This window comes from Ochlerotatus camptorhynchus, unplaced genomic scaffold, assembly GCF_037179485.1.
Source record: "Ochlerotatus camptorhynchus isolate MF236.1 unplaced genomic scaffold, CSIRO-AGI_Acam_v1.1 ptg000157l, whole genome shotgun sequence".
NCBI lineage: Eukaryota > Metazoa > Arthropoda > Insecta > Diptera > Culicidae > Ochlerotatus > Ochlerotatus camptorhynchus.
The window spans coordinates 575,157-596,706 of NW_027040647.1; the positions used below are offsets into that span (position 1 = coordinate 575,157).

The window sequence follows — 21,550 nt, forward strand, 5'->3', positions numbered from 1 at the left end:
CCTTTCTTCTATTTTTTCGACAATTCGTTTTACTCACTAATACCTTACCTTACCAATCAGGCCTTGATGTCCTCTGCTGTCCGAAGAAGTCGTCTCCACTCTACTCGACCCATGACCACACGTCGCCAGCCTCGTAATCGTGCGAAGTGTCCGCAGGTCGCTTTTAAGAACTATTTTCACTGGGTCGTCCAGCATTCTTACGACGTGTCCAGTTCACCCTAGTCGTACAATTTGTGCAGTGTTGACGATATATGGTTCTCCCAGCGGCTGGTGCAATTCACTAATACACTCCACATTTCTTGCATTGGATCGATGCTCGGTATATCTCATCCTCCGTTCATGCGGTCTCCACTAACATCCTGCGATGATGAATCTCTCATTATTGTAAGCAATTCTTACTTTCCCCGGTTGTGTGTACGTTTAAGATCTTAGACCCTTTCCTTTCCAAGGTAGCACAGGGGATCTATAGCTTTTCGGTCCGTCTTACGATCAGGGTGGCTTCCTCTCACTTGCTATAAAAAATTGTTTTTAGGAATTATGGAATAGATGGTATAATGATATAATGTATGTAGTTCTAAGTAAATAAAAGAGTTGAAACGAATGTGTTTGAATGATAAAACCAGTCAATTCTGCTTTCAGAGCGTCGCAATCAGCGATTTTACGATTCGTGAGCGCTCACTCTGAGTGAACGCTCATGAATCATAAAATCACTGATTGTGACGCTATGAAAGCAACATTGACAGGTTGTATGTGTCAAACACAACCTCTTCTTGTAACTTACAAGTACTTATTATCATTTGATCAACTAATGATTTAATAATTCTGAAAAACATTATTTTATAGCAAGTGAATGGAAGCAACCCTGCTTACGATTATCATTACAGCTTAAATTGGTCAGCATTGATTTAAGTTTCTCAGTGTACTGCATTGCTCCCCTCTATATAATGGTCAACTGTGCAACCTTTGAAAATCTATTAAAATAAGATTGATTTTAAACATTTTTTTTTTAATTTATCCAATAGTTTTATACTGTATTAAAACATGTACGACATCTCTCTTTTTTCATGTCCATATGTAGTCTTATTTTTTTCTTGGTCCTCGCAAATTTCTAGAAGGTGTATCATATTTAAAAATGTCTTCATTTCTGCTTTTTTTTGATCCAACAATTCCTTAATTCAGCGACAACAACAACAGGCGCGGATTTCGCGAATTTCGAGGATTCAAACTTTCAGTCTCAAAAATCGCGAAAAAAAATGATATCGCGATATCAAGAAATTACCGTAAAAGCTCTACACAGATGTCGCCACTGCACAACTTTCGAATTGTGTAGAAAAATGTCATTCCAATCAGAGTGATGTGCATCTTTGAGTTTTCCAGTTGGGGTTTCATACGAAATATTGATTCCATTTCACGACACCCTCAATGCTACATCGCTCAATAGTAAAGCATGGCCCACTTAGGAATGGAACAACATCATTTGGGTCTATTTTGGATTTGAATTAACGGATTTGAAAACGGCTTACACTCAAGTGCATATTTTAAGAAAAAAATTATTTGTCGCGGTTTCAAAGGAATTCTCGAACTTTTCCTTCAATACGACCCATCAAGCGGCTCACAATGGTCTCGTTCACTGTTTTGGCGATGTTATCCCAGATACGTGTATTACTACTTATTTAAGAGATTCGACAAAATTAAAAGGTTGATTTTATCCCACAAATTTGTCATCTGAGCTGCCGTTTTGGTGACTGTAGTTTCCTCTTCATAATTGCCCAGTAGTTTTCCATGGGCCTGAACTGGGGACAATTGGGCGGATTGAGGGTTTTCGGAACAAACTGGATTCCATTGTGAATAATGAAATTGGGTTGTTAGCGGAATGCTTAAATAAAACGGAAAAAAGGTTATCTTCCATTTAATTCCACTTAATTAATTTTGGTATCCGTGACAGATACGTATTTCGACTACAATGTGCAGTCTTCATCAGTGTCATTCCCACTAAAGAACTTATCAAAATCTAACCCCCTTAGTACTCATCCCATAGGTAAAAAAAATCAAGATCACAGGTATAAATATGAAAATACAATGTGTAAGGGATTAGATTTTGTTAAGTTCTTTAGTGGGAATGACACTGATGAAGACGTGTGTTTCGATCAGCGTTTGCATAGGATATTTAATATGTATTAGAGAATTTCTGTATGTTACCAAAATTTATGAATGTTCTTCCACTGAATGTTCAGATAATTTATTGTTTATTGTATGTTCACACTGCATACAATGAAAAGCAGCCTGCTCGAGAGTTTTTGCTCGTTTCAAAAAAGGAGTTATCATAGAAATACAAAATTCCAGCTGATATTTCCCGGCGACATAACAAAGGAATACAATCAAGCGCAATCATCATGCAAACATAGCTACACACTAAGTTTTTTTCTACCGAGCTCGGCTGTGGAAATCTCGGCAAAAAAAGTTTTACTGAAATCTCAGCAAACATTTCATTTGTTTCCTGAGATTCAGATAAGCTTATATCTTAACTCATGCGTTTGATTGAAAAACTGTGAACAGCAAAGTTTAAGGAAATTAATTGGGCTTATTGTTAAAAAATACTTTCAAGATTGAACACTCACGAATAACATCTCAAAAGAGTGAAAATTGCTCAAATTATGCGACAAGTGAATTTTAACCTACGAGTATTTCGAAAATAACAACTTTGGGCAATTTAAGCATTATGAGCTTTTTTGTTGTAAATTTAATGTGTTTTAACATTAACACTATTTTGAAGATATTCGATAACTATTAGTAGTATTTTGGAAAATACTTATTTTTTCAATAATTCATAAATTTTTTGTTTATGATTTGCCCAGCAAATGCACAGTGTCAGTAGGTATAACTTTATCTAAACTACAAAATAAATATAAAAAAATTTTTTTTTTAAAATATGCAATTTGAGTAATTTGATTTTTTTTTTTGATAATTTTGTTTTTTTTTTATATTTTTTTTTGAAGGGCACAATACTTGTCCGCAACTTCTTCGAAGACACCATCTCAATCAAACAAATCGTTCGCAAGATATGTATATGTTTTTCTATTGATGCGTATCATTTTTGCACAAGCCCTTTTCAAGTGTTAGTCGTGTACAAAACTAGGGAACCAAATATGTAAAATGGCATGTTGGACAATAACAAACAACTGTGCAAAGTTTCGACATAATCGTAGAAGATCGATCAAAAAATTAAAAAAAAATTCGTCATTTGAAATGGAACTGCTGTTCTATAGTAGACAAACTGACTCTGTTGCGTGGGAAGTATTGTTATCGAAACTAGAGGAAACATCCACAACCCAGGTGAAGTCATCGGAGGTGTAAACAAAAACAAAGGTTGCCAAAATCTAAAACATGTCCATTGATCGACATCAATGCAAAGCTTCACTCTGCGTAATTATTCTAATATCAACTCTGGTTTAGACCATGTTGGTGCTGGTACTTTCGCAAGAGAGAGCGTTTGTATCACACTCGAGTGAGGTGAGCTGTATTCGCTAGTTCTTTTCACCTCCGCACTTTGCCCTGCAAATCCAACTCTATTGGATAGCGAGAATAATGTGCTTTTCGTATTGAACTTCTTGATTATAGTTTAAGATTTATTGGATGTATTGTATTGTATAATGAACGAGAAAACTCGGCTCTGTAAAGTTTATTCGGTTCAGCCTGATCAAATAAATTAGTTAACAAAAAAATCATTTCATGACATTAATTTATAATAATATTTGAAAAGGGTTCCAACGCCCATATTACAGAATCTGTTTATGGGGCGATACATATAGCTGATTATTTATATCTTTTGTACAAACCGGTAAGAGAGTCTAGAATATATCAAAAACTGTCTACTGTTTATGGACAGCCCTTGATAGAAGATCACATTCTCGTTTAGGTGTTAAAAGAGATAATTTTTTGCATTATTGAATTATGGTGAAGATTCGTACGTTACAACACATAATGGCAAAGTTTGATGCAATGTAAAAATGCTATACAGTGCCTCCCAGGAAACAAGTACGGATTCCCATCAAATGGACGCGGTCAGATACAGTCATAAACAAGACGTTTCTTCGAAAAATACTCACCACGATCTTTTGCACACTATTCGGTTAGAATCTAGGGTTTTCGATCTAATTTCCGCCCTCCCTTTTTCGAACTGATTTAAGCAAAACAAATGGAATGTTCCTACTAAAGATGACTTCTAAATGTATTTCCCTCTTCATATGTACCGTTGAATTTTATAAAGAATCAATCGAACGCGAAACGCCATTGAATTTTCTTCATCATTCGGTTGAAGGCAGGAAAAATTGATTAGCTAAGAGTGCTTCTTTTGTTTTTGAGAACAATGGATGTCAATATTCCTACTATGCGCTCTTATATTCTATGTGTTGTAGATTTTGAACTTAAGTGACGGAACAAACGTTTCATCGGTTGGTGCACGGTGAAATCATTGATATAATGGATGTTTTCTACTCTATAGAACAGAAATAGGCGATTAGAACGAAGTAGCACTCTACCCAATAACGATTGGAACCTAAATTCATCTGTTTCGCGGGAAATGTGCCTGGGCCTATTCTAGGTCTATTCTAAACAAGTTTCGGTGACCCGATTAAGTCGGAAACCGAACGTCGTAACAAACTGCAGAATGCGCTCAACGTCGTCATGATCGATTCCCTCTTGAGAGCAAGAGCAGAAATGAAACACCACCATCACCATCACCGTTGTTAGCGAGAATTGGCACTGGGAGTTTCTTGCTTTCTCGTTTTTCACGACGATTAAACATGTAGAGGGAGACACACTCCACTGACCTAAAATTTTCCAGTTCAAGTACGTTTAAGAAGCATGCGACTGGGGATTTCTTTGGCGATGTTAAATGTTTGCTTCTGTTTTTACAATTCGGTTGATTATCAAATTAAATCTAAATTTCGGAAGCGACTTCTCCTTGGATGCTCCTATTTGCAACCTCATTAGCCTAATGATTGTTCTGCTTTTATGCACCTGCAAAGCCATATTGATTTAATAAGGATTTGATTTGAATTAAATATCCCACATGTTAAGTTGATTTGTTCGAACATACCGAACATACAATGAAGAGAGTTAATTTGACGAACAATTTTAGCGCTTGTTGGTTTTGATCGCAGAGCTATAACAGGCTCATTATTAATTGCTTCGCCGATGATTGTTATTTTTATTATAATTTTAGGCACCTTGAGTCTGCTTTGTGCAATAGGTTAGTGGATTATTTTCGTGACCATATGCGTCGGCGAATGCTTATGGCAGTATTTTATTGTTTGGTTGGCGGGTTAACGTGTGGGGAGCAACCTTGTGAGAAATGAATGTCATCACCGTACGCTTGTTACGCGTACTTCATTATGTCTATTTAATTCTTATTCCGATCATTCAAGGATCATTGAAATAATGTATGAGAGGGAGTTTTGTTGAGCTCATGAATGCTTGATGAAAGGTGAAATAGGGTCCATTTTCTAGCAACATTTTCATTAATATTGCGTTCCAACTTCGAACTTTACGCTTGCTGTCAACTTAGGGTTCTATTAGCACCTTTCCATTCCATTTGTGTGTCAAAGTACAATGAGTTTCTGCCCAGTGAAATCGAGAATATTATGCCGTGCCTTTGCTAACAAACGCTGTCTCGGGATGCCCCCCACTGGAACCAAATAACTATCTGAAATTATCGTAAAAAATCAAGTTCATCGCCCACTTTGTATCAAATGTCATAAAATTAAACATATTCATTGCATTTGTAAAACATTCCGCCATTCCTTCGTCCAGATATGATCAATTCGTCCATCCAAACAGTAGTTTATAAAACTATTTGTGGCGTGAAAACCGTTGCGCTCCAGCTACGATGCTGCTCACAGTTCCGCGACGAGATCATACAACCCATCAAAACTACTGATCTCAAAAGTTAGGCACCTATCTGATGAATGGCTGGTTTTAGCGGTGTTTTACAGGCAATCCCACATCGTTTTCGTTTTGTTCGTGCACATTTTACTAGGCTGCTAATGCTCCGATCTAATGCACCGCTTTATATATGATGTTTACAGCTTATGTGTATGCTTAAGATAAAAAAAGAGGCGTGATGTGCGTACCTTTAGAAGAAATGAGCGTTTTCAGTGAATTAGCCTAGCTTTTGTTAAGACTAATGACGAAATCACTTTGGTCGTGCTGGCCCAATAAAAAATCACTCAGCCCAATCTAATCTTCTATCTTCAATGTTCGCCCTCGGCTCTGCATTATGAGCCAGGTCAAAAAAAAAGTCACATTTTAATGATCCAGTTTATGTTGTTGCCATCATGCCAGTTAGTGCCACTATGTCTAGCTCTCTCACCATCGAACAAGAAGCCAATCTACTTGTCAGACCTCGCAGCATGGTTCTTTGTTTGTTTACATGGTGTACCATTAGGGTGGGTCAATTTTAAAATCGCCCCACTGCTGTTACTTAACTTCATAACTTTTAAAATCTCCAGGATATCCACATCGCAACATACAAATAAACTTACCAATCGAAAGAGCAGTGGGGAGCAGGGGTTTGTGATCCATCACACGAAATCGACCTACCCTAGTGTATTATGCTGTTATTGAAGTGCTGGCAAATGTTAATGCATGACCCTGGAAGCATAAGCGAGCTCATTGGCTTGTCTCGTCTCGTGCTACTTTATTATATTCCGATCATATTTGCTCAACAGCTCCCTCAACTAAGCGACAAAGTGAAATTGAAAACGGCCACGCAAACCAACTTAGGTACCTACGCCTTCGACCGCTCTGATGCTGACTACAAGGCAAGGTCGCCCACAAACCACTCAGTCGGAAGTCGTCTTCCAAACATACCTACCTACTCGCAAACAATTCGATCATAAAATTAAAACAATTCTCAGCTCATTTCAATACTAATCTGGTCTTGTTTTACCTTTGTTACAGACGTGCCCTGCTCAGAGTCTCATCGCCATAAGTACACCACCAAACAAAAGGAATAAAACAAAGTCATTCATCTTCCGTGCGAAAGCAGCCCAACCGCGTCCACCGTTTAATTACGCGGACGCCGAGTCTTCCTTATTGAAATCACCCCCGGTCACCTACAGTCGGTTCATAGTGGAGAAGAAACTGAAAAGCGGTAAAATGGCCAGTACTGGCGATATCTGGCTACAGTGGTTCTCCTGCTGCTTCCACCAACCGCAGAGCCCGCGACGACGGCGACATCACCAGCGGCTGCGGATAGATCGGTCAATGATCGGGAACCCTACCAATTTCGTGCACACGGGTATGTAAAGATGACGTCGTTTATGCATGAATAAGACGGTGTCAATATTGGGTCATGGTAGAATCTTGGGCTTAGTCAAACCATGTAGCAATATGTTGAACTTTTCAAGGTCTGAATGGGTCATTCCAAGGGTAGCATCCTTCTCGTCTTCTTGGCTAAATCGAACGTGCCACCTCCAGTATGTTATTGAACCTTCATTGACCAGGTATCAGGTGGATTTTGGGGGCCTCATATAACATAGGGGACTGTTCACAACACATTTTAGGGGTGGGGGTTGGCGAGGGTCAACCGTTGATACCATTTTTTTGTAAATTTGTATGGGCGATTGATTTATTGATTTATCTTTATTTAGGAGGCTTTCAGCCTGAGGCTGGTTCGTCTCCAACATCTACGTAGTTTATGAATAGCCCCATAGTCTGTAAATGCACGGTATTACCATGCCGGAGGCTGCGGATTAGATTCCCGGTTCGGTCAAGGAAATCGTTCGGGTTGGAAATGGCCGTAGTACCGACTTTGTGACCTTTAAAATCAGTGATTTTCAGGAAATTCAATTGTGGTCCTGGAAAATCAGGGAATCTCAATATTTCTTAATTCTTTCTCATTACTTAAAAGTATGATTGATCTCACTAGTATCATAAAGTATAATTGGTTGGTGATGTTTTGGGCCTAGATTATCAATAAAAATCGAACTCACACTGGACTGGCACGTTCCTGAGTTGAAGTGAGATGCAGAGGGTCAGTAAAATATAGTTGAGTCTTTGATAAGACGCTAGACTTGTGGTTCCCAACCTTTTCAGCTCCGCGACCCCCTTTGTGAACAATTGGGCGTTCCGCGGCCCCCTGAAAAGTACCTTGTATAAATTACGCTGAGATGAATAAAAACCATTCATTTGATCTCATTTGATTCGTTTTATTTCAAAATACTATGTTAACAGCAGCCAACCGTTCAGGGAGATTGTTGTAGATCTCAAATCTAGTTACGATGCTGCGTTTGTGATCATGCCAATCTCATATCGTCAACGTTCAATCTGTTTCTTGTCATGGTTTTAATGTGGAGAAGAGTTGAACATCCGCTCTCTTACGTACGTATAAAGATGCAAATGGGACAAGGATCTTCAATATCTGCTAGGAGACTTTGGGATACGACATGGCACCCCAGAACCACTGGTTCAAATCTTTTTCAAGGCACAAATCACGAGATGAGGAATCATTTCTCAGATCCAAATATTCATCCTGTGTTTCATCAAGACTTCAACGTCCATTGATGAAGAAAACGGATTGCGGACTACATCAGCATCTTCTTGTATCTCAGCTCACATTGATAATAGGGTAGAGGACTACTTCGTCACAATCGCCCATTTCCGTTCTATCGATCAGAAAAGATCAATAATATCAATGATGTCACCATGCACAAATCAATAATAGGTTTGTTCAGATTAGTTAGTTTATTAGCTACAGCGTAAATCATATTATAGCGCATTGTATGAATATTTACGCTCATTGTTCTCAAAACAAAAGAAGCGCTCCTAGTGTTTATCCGTAGGACGAAGAAAATCTAACGGCATTTCAATGCATTAGAACGGAATTGAAACTCGTAGACCGAATTTAGAATCAAGAAGCAGTATTATATTTTAAACAATATCTCAACAATTTGTGACTCTTTGTCAAATCCAACAATACGTTTGGAAAGGTGAATAAATTTAGAAGTCACCTTTGAGAGACATTTTCAATTTTTTGTTCAAACCCGTTCAATAAAAGGAGGTAAAGCGCGGGTTGTGCTTAGTAGGACGGAAATTAGATCAAAAACCTTACAGTGAGTGAAAATGAGCAATAATTTCTGATTAAAGATCCGAATTTAGGTCGTTCGCTCTTTTGTCCGTCATACTTCAGAGTCTATGAAACATGGCAACATTTCCAAATACCTACCTTTCGGAGCCAGTTTTGCTTGAATGCTTGAAGATCGTCTTGGAAGTGAATTAGATGTGTTTGCTAGCCATCGGCTAAAAATCTCTATAATAAAGTATTAAAAAAACTTAATTGCCCCGTAGAAGTCCAGATGTGATGCACTAACATTTATTGAACAAGCGAGACGCTTATGCCAACCTTCCACACTAAAATTAGCAATGAACTCATTTTTCACTTGAACTCCAAAGAACATTTTGATTTCTTCCTTCAATTCAAAGGCACGGTTGAGAACATTGCCTTTGGACAACCAGCGCACAACAGTGTAGAAAAGAAGAACCACGTTATCTGAATTAATTTGCTTGTAGAGTTCTTCGAATAAACGAGTGTTCAGAGCTCCAAATTTGACATAGTTAAAAAGTTGTGATTACAGAATCAAGTACTTTTAACATTAGTTCCGGCAGAGTCTTGTTCTTGTTGACAAGGGCATATCGAACACCTGTGGCGTATGGAGCAAGCTCTATAATCTTTTTCTGAACCCTTGATTTGTTACCCAGCATTGCTAGAGCGCCATCGGTATTAACTCCACTTACTTTTTCCCACTGTAAGCCACCTGATTCAAAAAATGTTTTGATTTTAGCCATGATTTTGTCACTTTTGGCATTTTTTTAGACCTATCAACCAAGACCCTTGCGGCCCACCTGTCAGCCGCGGACCACCGGTTGGGAAACCCTAGACGTTGTTGGTTGTATTAAAACTTAACCTACAAGTGGGTTAGTGTGTCTTTTAAAAGATATTAAACCTAGTTGGGTTCAACAAAATTAACCATCAAGTGGATTGGTGGCTCTGGGAAGATCTAGTTGGGTCTATCAAATATCAAACTTCTGGGTTGGGACCTCCCTTAGCACAGTCGGTAAAGGCGCAGCTACAAAGCAAGACCAAGCTGGAGGTGGCTGGGTTCGATTCCCGGTCCGGTCTAGGAATTTTTCGGGTTGTAAAATATCTCAACTTGATAGTACTTGCCACACAATTATATGAATGCAAAAATGGTACGGGCATTGAAAGCTCTCAATAACTGTGGAAGTGCATCTAGAACACTAAGTTGAGAGCACGCAATAAGCTAATATGCGATAAGCAATAAGCTTGAGATACGAAGAAATTGAGCTCTCAAGGACGTTGTCTACCCCTTCACGATAATAGGTTAAAGTATTGCCGAAGCCAACATTTCCCCTATTTGAACCTCATTAGAGTAAATGCTTGAAAGATGATTTTTTCGTCTTGAGTTACATTTTTGATAGTCATTATTAAGAACATAGAAGTTTCTTTCGACTTCTTTGTTTTTTTTTTAATTACTTAAAAACAAATTTCAACTACTCCATGAAGTTTTTTCGGGTTTCTTCTGATTTTTCTCGGAGCCAGAAGATTATTCTAGATTTGTCTATAAATGTATTGCAACTGCTATTGGATGTTTTCTCTTTTCATATTATCCCTGAAGGTTCTTCCAATTTTTCTCCGAAGCATCTTTCAACTTTCCGTGGAAGCTAGTTCCAATTACCTTAGAAGGTATTTTACCATTTTCTCTAACTTCCAGGGCTGGTAGCGAGTCAAAGTCTCCTTTTTTAAGGCCAAGTCCCTGATGTAACTTTTTCTTGTAATCAGCCACTATTTTCAAATTTTTTAGCGTGAATTTATTTCAAGATTGATCATTCTTTGCTTTGTGACGTTTAATAGTCCTTCTCTATCTACAGGGTGTCTACTCATCTTTCTAAATAAAAAATTACCTGCGTTTTCCTGAACTTAAACCGGTAAATTCCAAGCTTATAATAAGAAAGCTTTTTTTTAAATGCGTTAAAATTATGCTTTTTTTTGGTAGATCAAAAACAACAGCAAATAATCCAAATGTTTTAAGACATGGCAATCAGTTTTAAAGAAACAGCTTTACAATCAGATGCATTGAATGTTGAAGTTCAACACAACACAATTTCTCACTTTAATAAAGATGAAATACTTACCATTAACTTCACAACAATTGTAAGAACTTTGGAGAAGTTCTGAGGAATGAAAGGAAATGCTGAGAATTTCAGTGCAGCTCCATAAACAAACTGTGGGAACATAAGGGAAGTTAACGCGCTAAAAATATGGGGAACCTACTGAAAGCTAAGAACCTCAAAGCGGTTCTGCCCTTTCCTTGTTCCGAGAATTTCAGGGAAGTACAGAGACCTTCAAAGAATTTATGAAAACTTCAAAAATATTTCAGGAACTTCACAGAAGTCCAGATTTGAAGGTGTTTACGGGAATTCAATTTATTTCCGAACAGAACCGCGGTCTTCAATAGAATTGAGAGCTTTATGGAAGCATCGAGAACATCAAGACAGATCAGAGAGTCGAAGAACAGTTCAAATAATTTCATGAAAATTGTCGAAACCTTAAAGAAGTTTCGAGAAACACAGGGAATTTTCGGAAACTTCAGCAAAGCTCCGAGAGAATTTCTGGAACGAGATAAAAATTATATGAACATCCGGGAAACGTGAGAGTAAGGGTGTTATATCATGGAGATTTCAAGAAAATGAAAGAAAAAAAATGCGAAAATTTAGCTGAGTTCAACATTAACGGAATTCCATTATTAAAAAAAAAATGCTAGAACTTTTAGCAAGCAGCGATATCTTCAAGACGTTCCAGAGAACTTCTAATAAATTAATCTATTTTTAGATAGTTTCATGATATTAAGCGAAGTTCCGAGTACTTCGAGGACGATCAGATAGCTTCAGAATAATCCAATTAACTTAAGCAAATTTGCAGCGGGGTATTCCAAGAATTCAGTGTCAACATTTCAAAGGGGCGTAATTGCTTTTGTAAACAATGACTTTAGCCGTCAATTTCTCGCGAATGATATTTTACCTCTCCAAAATTATAATGCTAGCTTCTAGAGGAAACATTCCTCTACCTGGTGGTGTTATTATTTTTCATGAGTGAGCTTTTATTTGCGAGAAATCTATGGCTAAAGCCATTGTTTACAAATGCAATTACGCCCCTTTGAAATGTTGGCACTGAATTGTATGATTAATCCGAAAACGTCAGAAGCCGGCGCCGGTGGTGTAGTGGTAATCGTGACTGCTTTCTAACACCCCATTGGGTCTGGGTTCAATCCCAGCCGAGGTCGGTGGGATTTTTCTGAGGCATAAAAATGTCTGGTCACGTCTTCCTTCGGAAGGGAAGTAAAGCCGTTGGTCCCGGCCCATGTGTGTTGTGAATGGGTGCGATATCCTACGCAGGTGTGGAAGCTGCCTTCCTACACAATCGATTGTCGTCAATGGATGGCAATCGATGTCCGTCGGTGATTGGCACTAGATTGCGGAACAGAGACCGACGCTAAATAAAGGAAAGAAGAAAACGTCAGAAGCGTCAGGGAATTATTAATATAGGGGAAATGTCTAATGTTGGCCTATGGATCTAAGATTGGGCCCATGGCTAAAAATCTGCTATTTATCAATTGTATCTAGATGAACGCGTTATTTGGACGTTACTAATGGATATTTTTGGTTGCTATTGAAAATTTAGTCGATTGCTGAATTTATGTATGGGCCCAAACTAGGGAAACTCAGGCCGACATTACCTGAATTTCCCCTATATCAGGAAATTTGCCAGATTATTTAACAAATTTAGAGAACTTCAGGTAAGCATAGATAAGTTCAGGGAAAATTAGTGAACGTTTATAATGGTGATCGCGCACGGACTTATAGATGGACAAGTGGTGACATCTATGGACATGTTCAATAACTGTGTTATGCTTAGGGTGGCACAAAAGTTCCAGAAATTTAGAAAAACTTCTTAATCTTCACAGAAGGACTGTGGTGTTCAGAAACATTTGGAAAACTTCATGGGAATCTATTGACTATTAAGGGGAGATCCGCGAACTTCAGGAATTTTCATGAACATTAGCAGAATGCGGAAGCATTTGAAAGAAGTTTCGTAAGCTCCGAACATTGGAGGAATTTCAGGGAGAGGTCAGTTCCATTAGTTTCAGAAAATTAGTGGGAAATTTAAAACAGGTCCCAGATTTTCCGATAATTTCAGAGACGTTAAAAAGTTAATTGAGATCTTCGTATTCAGTAAGTTCAGAAGTTAATTGAAGCTTAAACATTTGGTTCAATTAAATTCAGCGCAGTACAACAAGCTTCATGAGAACTGCAAAAACTTAAGAAGTTTTGAGAATTTCAGAAAAGAACAGATAACCTCAGAGCAGTTCCGTTAACATTAGAGAAATCACATAAATTTTAAAGAAGTTTAGAGAACTCCAGTGAATTGTTAAACCTTTAGAGGAGAACCATGATCGCTAGAAAAATTGAAGAAAATTTAATAAGTCTTATAAAGTTCAGGGAAGTTTAAGATTTTGATGAGAAGTATTGTGAGCATCAGGCTGGGTTCTCAAACTACAAAAGAACTTCAAGGCAGTTTCATTAACTCCTGCAAAAAAATGGGAACTTTCAAGTAGCTCTGAAGACCTCAGAATAGTCCATTCCATATTTAAAGGAGATTTCCATTGAAATATTCCTCAAAATTTCGATGAAGCTGTCCTCCGAATTCAAATTTCTTTTAGTTTTCCTCGGAATTACCTTGAAATTCTCCACAATAAGAAACCCTTTGGAAAGATTCTCCGTATATTCATTGAATTCATTTCAGATTTCCTTTTGAATCTCATTCCTTCCCTTGGAATTCCACTCTTATTGCAAGTCTCGTAAGAATTCATTGGCATTTCATTTCGCCTCACAAATTCTTTAGATTTCTTCTCAGAATTTGTTTGTCAAACTCTCCTGAATTTATTATTTTCCAAATTCCTTTAAAGATGTCCTGCACTTCCACAGTTATTAATTGAGAGCTTTCGCTGTCTTTACCATTTTTGCATTAGTATAAATGTGTGCCAAGTACAATCATACTTCTATGCCCAGGGAAGTCGAGACATTTTCCAACCCGAAAAATTCCTAGACCGAACCGGGAATCGAACCCAGCCACCTCCAGGTTGAGCTTTGTAGCTGCGCTTTTACCGACTGAGCTAAGGGAGGCCTCATCATAGTGCTTAACTTGTCCAAATAAGATGTTATTATCTTAAGGCCTCCCGTAGCTCTGCAGCTTCTATGTGCTTAACCTATAGGTGAGGCATTGCCTCTTACGAATGTACTAGTTAGCGGGGCAAACTTTATGGGTGGTAGTGTGGTCCCGTGTACCCGAAGCTTCAGGCACCGGAGACAATAAAGTTGCAACGTCACAATCACGATTTTTGTTCGGAGAGTTGGTTCTTGTGTCGTCACCACTTTTCATCTCTGAAAATGTTTCGTAGTATTGCTCTCAAACACAAACAAACACCATCATGTGCCACTCCTGTATGTATATCTCATTGCTTAACCCTTTTCCTCCCAGAAGATTTTTGGTTAATTTGAGATGCTAAATAGTTACGGAAAAACTGGGAAAAACTAAACACCCCACAATATGGGTATTTTTTGAAAACCGTGGTGACATGTAGACACTGGAAGTCGATGTCTGACGCCATTTTGAGGTCCAAGACGGCGGTTTACAATTAGATAAAAACTAAATAGAGGAAATTGCTCTAATGTTGGCCTATGGATCTAAGATTGGGCACATCGCTAAAAATCTGTAATTAATCAATTGACGGTACTAATGGATATTTTTGGTCGCTATTGAAAATTTAGTCGATTGCTGAATTTATGTATGGGCCCAAATTAGGGGCATTTAGGCCGACATTACATCCATTTCCCCTACTGTCAAATACCCCAAAATATCACCCCGATTCCAAAAATATTAATGTTGTGGGGTATTTGGCAGTGTTTCCCAGTTTTTCTGTAACCGGAAACCGGCTTCTTGGATTTCAAAATAGCACCACCCATGGATTTCTGGATGGTTCTTGATTCCAAAAATACCCATATTGTGGGGTATTGGACAATATTTTCAAAAAACTTAATTTACGAAGTAAATCCCAAATAACGAGTTCTTTTCACACACCGATTCCATTTACGAACTCTCAGTTTGGTTCGTAAATGGAGGTTCCAGTCTTTATTTGGGAGGTTTCCAGCTGGAGGCATTATCTATCAGATCAATTTTATTAAAGGCAGAATTCTCCTATCTATTCAACATGTCGACTTGAGAAATCATTTAGAATCAAATGACACTATCGTTGAATGGTGAGTGAATTATGAACTGAGAGGTTAAGCATCCGATAGGTCTTGTCCATCCGCACAACTTCACTGAAGGAGCTGTCTAGTCGTGCTGTCAAGCTAAAGCAAGGAATTAGATGTTAAACTGCACACTAGCGCCACATAGTGGCGGAGTTCTGAGCTGAGATGTATACCTTCCAATAGGCCTTATGCATCTGAAGAACTTTCTTTCTAGGTGAGATGTCGAGTTCAGCAATCAACTAGAAACCAAATTGTAAGCGCTGACTAGGGAGCGAATTTTGAACTGAGATGTCCATCATCTAATAATTCTTATTAATTTGAACAACTCTTCCAAAGACAACAACCTTCTATCTTATCGAGAATGTCGAGTTACGCAAGTAACATAAACTCAAATACAGTGCTTTCTCGATTTTGTCAGCCCCTTTTCAAAGTTTAGGCTGACAAAAACGGGAAACTGACAAAATCGGGAAAAAATGTCCCATTATTTTTTTGATCAAAATTATTACAGAATATTGAAAGTCTTATAGGGTACGGGGTGCTATGGGATAATATGACCAACAGCGCTTATTTACGTGTTTAAAAATAATAATTGAGTTACTAGAAGAGCTGCAGAACAGTCATCTGGGAAATTGTTTATATCAATTAGTCTTTTAATAGTACGAGAAAAAACGCTGTTATATTTTCAAACACTTGGGTGCGTTTTACCCCACCTTGTCCTACATATGGCTATTATTTGTAAAAACTCTCCTAAACTATCAAATAATTAGAATTATTGAATCAATTTTCTTTTGATGATAATGAAATATGTATCAATTTTCAAAGCAGAGAAAATGGGGGGGGGAGGGGTCAAAAAGCCAGACCTGGATTGAAGTTGGCACGGAGTGGTATCCACTAGTTGCCTAGTGCAGCTCCACTAAAGCCCATTCCTTACTTTCTCCTCTGCCTGGATCCCCCCGGGACCACGATGAAGCGACTACGGGGCTGTGCTCATGCACTACTCATACTCTCAGTGCTAGATGGCGTTGCTAGATCGCTGCTCCTCTCTCCATTCCAAGTGCCTTCCTCTGGACACATTTCATCGACGATATTCTCCACGTTAAGGACAGGCATCTCCCTTCGCACTGTCTCGCACCTTGGACAGTCGAACAGCACATGCTAAGGCGTTTTATCCACGTTGCCACACTCCGGACAGAGGGGTGACGCTGCGTGTTCGAACCGATGCAGGTATTTCCTAAGGCAGCCGTGGCCAGACAGGAACTGCGTCAGGTGGTGGTTGACTTCTCCGTGTTTTCTGTTCACCTAGGTGTCGAAAGAATCGGTAATAACCGATGTGTCCATCTACCGTTATCCATCGTGTTCCACTCTTATTGCCACTTTGCCAAAGAATCCGCTTTCACCACACACTTAGAAATAACTAATTTTACACGGGACGGGATCGATCTCCGACATAAAGGATGAGACGTAAACAAACGTGTAATGTAAAATTAAGTGCTTCGAGACTGAAAAGTACGTTTGATTGAGCTGAATTTCGCGTCTGTTATGACTCAATTTTATGTCAAAATTGACGCTCGTATATGTCAGTCTCAGAACCAAGGTTGCAAAGACTCATTTCAGCTAAAATAATGTTTTTCGGAATAATAAAACCAAAAGATGGTATGATGGCATGTTTTACTTGTAACTTACAAGAAGAGGTTACAAAGTATGCGTTGGAAACATAAAACCTGTAAATGTTGCTTTCTATGAGTCACAATCAGCGATTTGCTGATCGCTGAGTGAGTGAGTGAGTGAGTGAGTGAGTTTGTGAAAAATCGCTGATTGTGACTCTCATGAAGTGAAATAAACAGGTTTAATATGTCAAACACATTCTTTGCAACCTCTTCTTGTATCCTACCAATTCAAAATTTGATCATGGCATCTAATTATTTCATAATTTAGAAAAACATTGTTTTAGCTGAAATGAGTCTTTGCAACCTTGCTCAGAACACCTAAATTTGCATGCATTTTTCTAAGTGTGCACTTTCCGTACTCTACCGGCTTCTCTCCGACTGTAGCACTCGCTGTCGTCGGCCGGGTGATGCCGATAGGGATCATTCCGGCGATAGCGCATACTGCTTTCGATTAGATGGTTCTGTACGCACTCAATACTCACATGGCCATGAGCCGAAACGTACTGCTTTAGTTTCCTTTGGTTCTGCTTCGTTTCCAGTTCTGCTAACTCAGTATCTAGCCAGAAGACGCCTCTTGATATTGCTGGGAATATAGATGTTCAGCATGATTCTAGCTATTGTTTTGATGGCCTTCAAAGCATTCTCACAGACATATTCGACGTGGCTGTTGAAGTTTAGCCGGTCATCGATCATCACTCCCAGGTATTTCAATACGCGCTTCGAGGTAAAGGCGTGCGTTGGACCAAGGATGGAGCCTTGTGGAACTCCCACTGTGATCCTAATCGATCTCTGTCCCATGTTTGTCTCGTAGACCAGAACCAGGTTCTGGAAGTTACTCCTAAGAATCCTACACAGGTAGTCAGGGACCCTTATTCTATGCAGCGCATTGGCAATGGCTTTCCAGCTGCGCTGTTGAACACATTTTTGACATCGATCTTTAACACGGCGCAATATCGATCTCCTCTTCGCTTCTGTTTGGACGCCTTCTCGGCTCTCTCGACCATTGTCCGAATTGCATCCACCGTTGATTTCCCTTTCCGGAATCCAAACTGCCTCTCCGACAATCCAAAACAAAAGCTGATAGGGCTGATTAGGTTGAAGTATTCCTTTTCAATTGACGATGTTATTTATCTCCGTTGAATTCGAGAATATGCGATGACGAAATCTCTTGAAAATTGGAAGTCAATCAAAACTTTTATGTACAATTCAAAGAAATAGGGGAATGGGCTCTAATGTCTAATGTCTAATGGATCTAAGATTGGGCCCATCGCTAAAAATCTGCTATTTTTCAATTTTATCTAGATGAACGCGTCATTGGGACGGTATTAATGGATATTTGTGGTCGCTATTGAAAATTTAGTCGATTCCTGAATTTATGTATGGGCCCAAATTAGGGGCATTTAGGCCGACATTACATCCATTTCTTCTATGTAATGTTTTTTTCTTGCAATGAATGTTGCTGACAATGAAGCAATGTGTTTATTACAATTGCAAAAAAAAAAGAAACAGGTTTTCCGTGGTAAAAATGATTTTTTCCAGCAAACAGCAATTCAAAACTATTAATTCCTAATACGAGTATATTATATTAATGTAAATGAATTAAAATGTAAAAGGTGCATTGAATGAAAGACCTGTGCGTTGAATTAATTGATATATGAATGAAAAAGCACTCTAAATCGTCAATTGTTAATTTTACCCCTTCTGCACATTTTACCCCCGCTTCCCCTAACATTCACATTACAGCAAATGTAAGAATAACAATAATGATTCATAGCGTACACTCAGAAAATTTACATGTAAACATACATAGATTTTTTCCATCTAGTTTTTCACGTAAATTTTACGTTTTTCATATGTGGATTGGTTTCAAAGTTTTAATAACAAATCTAATAGGTAGTATAGGCTTTGGAAGTAAATTTCACTTTATTTTCATGTAGCATCTAAGTGAAAATTACTCAAAGTGAAAAGATCTTTGCCCTTTCCCAGGGCTGGTAGCGAGTCACTTTTTAGTGACTTGGTCACTTTTTTCAAGCCAGTCACTAAAAAGTCTCCTTTTTGAGGGCTAAGTCACTAAAGTCACTTTTTCTTGTAATCAGTCACTATTTTCAACTTTTTTAGCGTGAATTTATTTCAAGATTGATCATTCTTTGCTTTGTGGCGTTTAATCGTCTTTCTCTATCTACAGAGTGTCTACTCATTTTTCTAAATAGAATTACATGAGTTTTCCAAATTTTTTCCAGTACTTTAACGGATTAATTCCAGGTTTATAATAAGAAAGCTATTTTTAAATGCGTTAAAATATGCTTTTTTTTTGAAGATCAAAAGAACAGCAAAATACCCAAACTTTTTTTAAGACATGGCAATCAGTTTTAAAGAAACAGCTTTGCGAGAACTTTTAGCAATCAGTGATATCTTCAAGAAATTCCAGAGAACTTATAATAAATTTAGATACTTTTAGATAGTTTCATGATATTCAGCGAAGTTCCGAGTACTTCAAGGACGATCAGATAGCTTCAGAATTATACCACTAATTTCGAGGGAGGCGACACATCTAAATCTCAATACTAGATGCTCAAAAAATTTCACACTAGCGAATCAATCTTCGCAGTTCTCGCATCTACTTGCATCTAGTTGCATCTTTTTGCAGGAAATCTTCAGAATCGTCATTAATCTTCTTTCTATCTATTCAGCGTGCACGCAGTTAGCCACAGCAAAACACAATCTGTCCTGCAACGTAGATAGAGTCGTCCCCCTCGACTAATTTAAGCAAATTTGCAGAGACTTACAAGGAGTTCCGTATTCTATGAATTCTATGATTGATCCGAAAACGTCAGAAGCGTCAGGGAATTATGAATATATATTAGAAAATTTGCCGGATTATTAAACAAATTTAGAGAACTTCAGGTACCAATAGATAAATTCAGGGAAAATAAGTGAGCGTTTATTATGGTTATAATACTTAACGAAAATTGTCGAAACTTCAAGGCAACCTTAGAAACTTTGTGGAAACTTTAGGAAGGCCTATAAAGTTCAGGGAAGTTTAAGAATCTGATGAGAAGTATTGTGAGCATCAGTGAGCATAGTTTCTCAAACTACAAAAGAATTTTAAGGCAGTTTCATTAGCTTCAGGAAAAATTTGGGAACTTTCAAGTAGTTCGGAAGACCTCAGAATAGTCTATTCTGATTTCCATTGAAATATTCCTCAACATTTCAATAAAGCTATCCTCCTAATTTAATTTTCTTCTAGTTTTCCTCGAAAAGACCATGAAATTCACCACAATAAGAAACCCTTTGGAAAAACTCTCCGAATATTTATTGAATTCATTTCAGATATCCTTCTTTTGGAATTCTACTCACATGGAAAGTCTCCTAAGAATTCAGTGGCATTTCTCTTCACAAATTCCTTAGATTTCTTCGCATAATTTGTTTGGAAAACACTCCTGAATTTATTTTCCGAATTCCTTTGAAGATGTTCTGGAGTTATTCTCAGATTTAATTGTAATCCTTCTTTTAGTATTTTCAAAACAGATTCCAAGGACTTATGCTCTGGATTCGTTTGCTTCCACAATTTTATAAAATTATCCTCAGAAGGCCCTTGAAATTTTTCTCTAAAAGAGTTGTGCTCCTCAGAAATTTTCAGAGTTTTCATTAAAATTTGCTTTTAATTCAATTCAGGGTTTCTTCAAATTTTTGTCAAAACTTTTAGGCTTCACAAGAAATCTAAAATTCTTCAGGACTACCTTAAAAGCAGATTGGATTTGATGTTTTTCTGAAAGATTCTTTTCCCAGAACTTCCTTAAAATAAGGTCCTTAGAAATTAAAGCTTTTAAAACTGTGCATGGATTTTTACTCCAGTTTCTTGAAAATCTCTTGAAGTATTATAGCTTTGAAAGCCAGAACTAGTTCAAATTTAAAATTTCTAGGAAATATGCATGTTTCAAACCAAAAAAAAAATACATTTCAAGACTCTGTTTTTTTTTTAAATATATGTGTTACTGAATATTAGTCCAATGTGGATCTTTAAAGTTAAAAGTGCGAATGTAAATAACGGGAAACATTAAATGCTTGTATTTTCAAATGCATTCTTTTCTTTATATATCCTTAGTAAGAAATTTATTCAATTCTCTGAGCCTTCCAGGTATTTTAAGGAAAAATAAAATGTCCTGAGGATTCCCGGTTTTCCAGGTTTTTGCAGTTAGTAGACACACTGACTAATACCGTGACCATACACTTTCTATTGAATCTTTCATTTTAAAGGTTCATATAGTACATAAGTGTTTTATCTCATAAATAATTAGTCAATAAGTCTAAAACATCAAACATTTATTTTCTCTTAGGTCACTTTTAGTCACTATTTTTACAACTATAAGTCACTATTTGGTCACTTATTTCTTCAACATGGTCACTAAAATCACTATTTTTGACACCAGTGATCGCTACCAGCCCTGCAATCCACTAGAAAACAACTGGTACTGGTACTTTCTAAGTAAATT

At 37.7% G+C, this 21,550-nt stretch overlaps 1 protein-coding gene across 1 annotated transcript in view; it reads left to right on the forward strand.

Annotated features, from left to right (window-relative positions):
• Spec2 (CDC42 small effector protein Spec2) overlaps positions 1 to 21,550 on the forward strand; it is a 107,517-nt gene that overhangs the window by 78,554 nt on the left and 7,413 nt on the right. The window contains exon 3 of the mRNA XM_065222119.1: positions 6,961 to 7,300. Coding sequence (XP_065078191.1) covers positions 7,159 to 7,300 — 142 coding nt within the window. The 5' untranslated portion in view covers positions 6,961 to 7,158. The remainder of the gene's footprint in view (positions 1 to 6,960; positions 7,301 to 21,550) is intronic.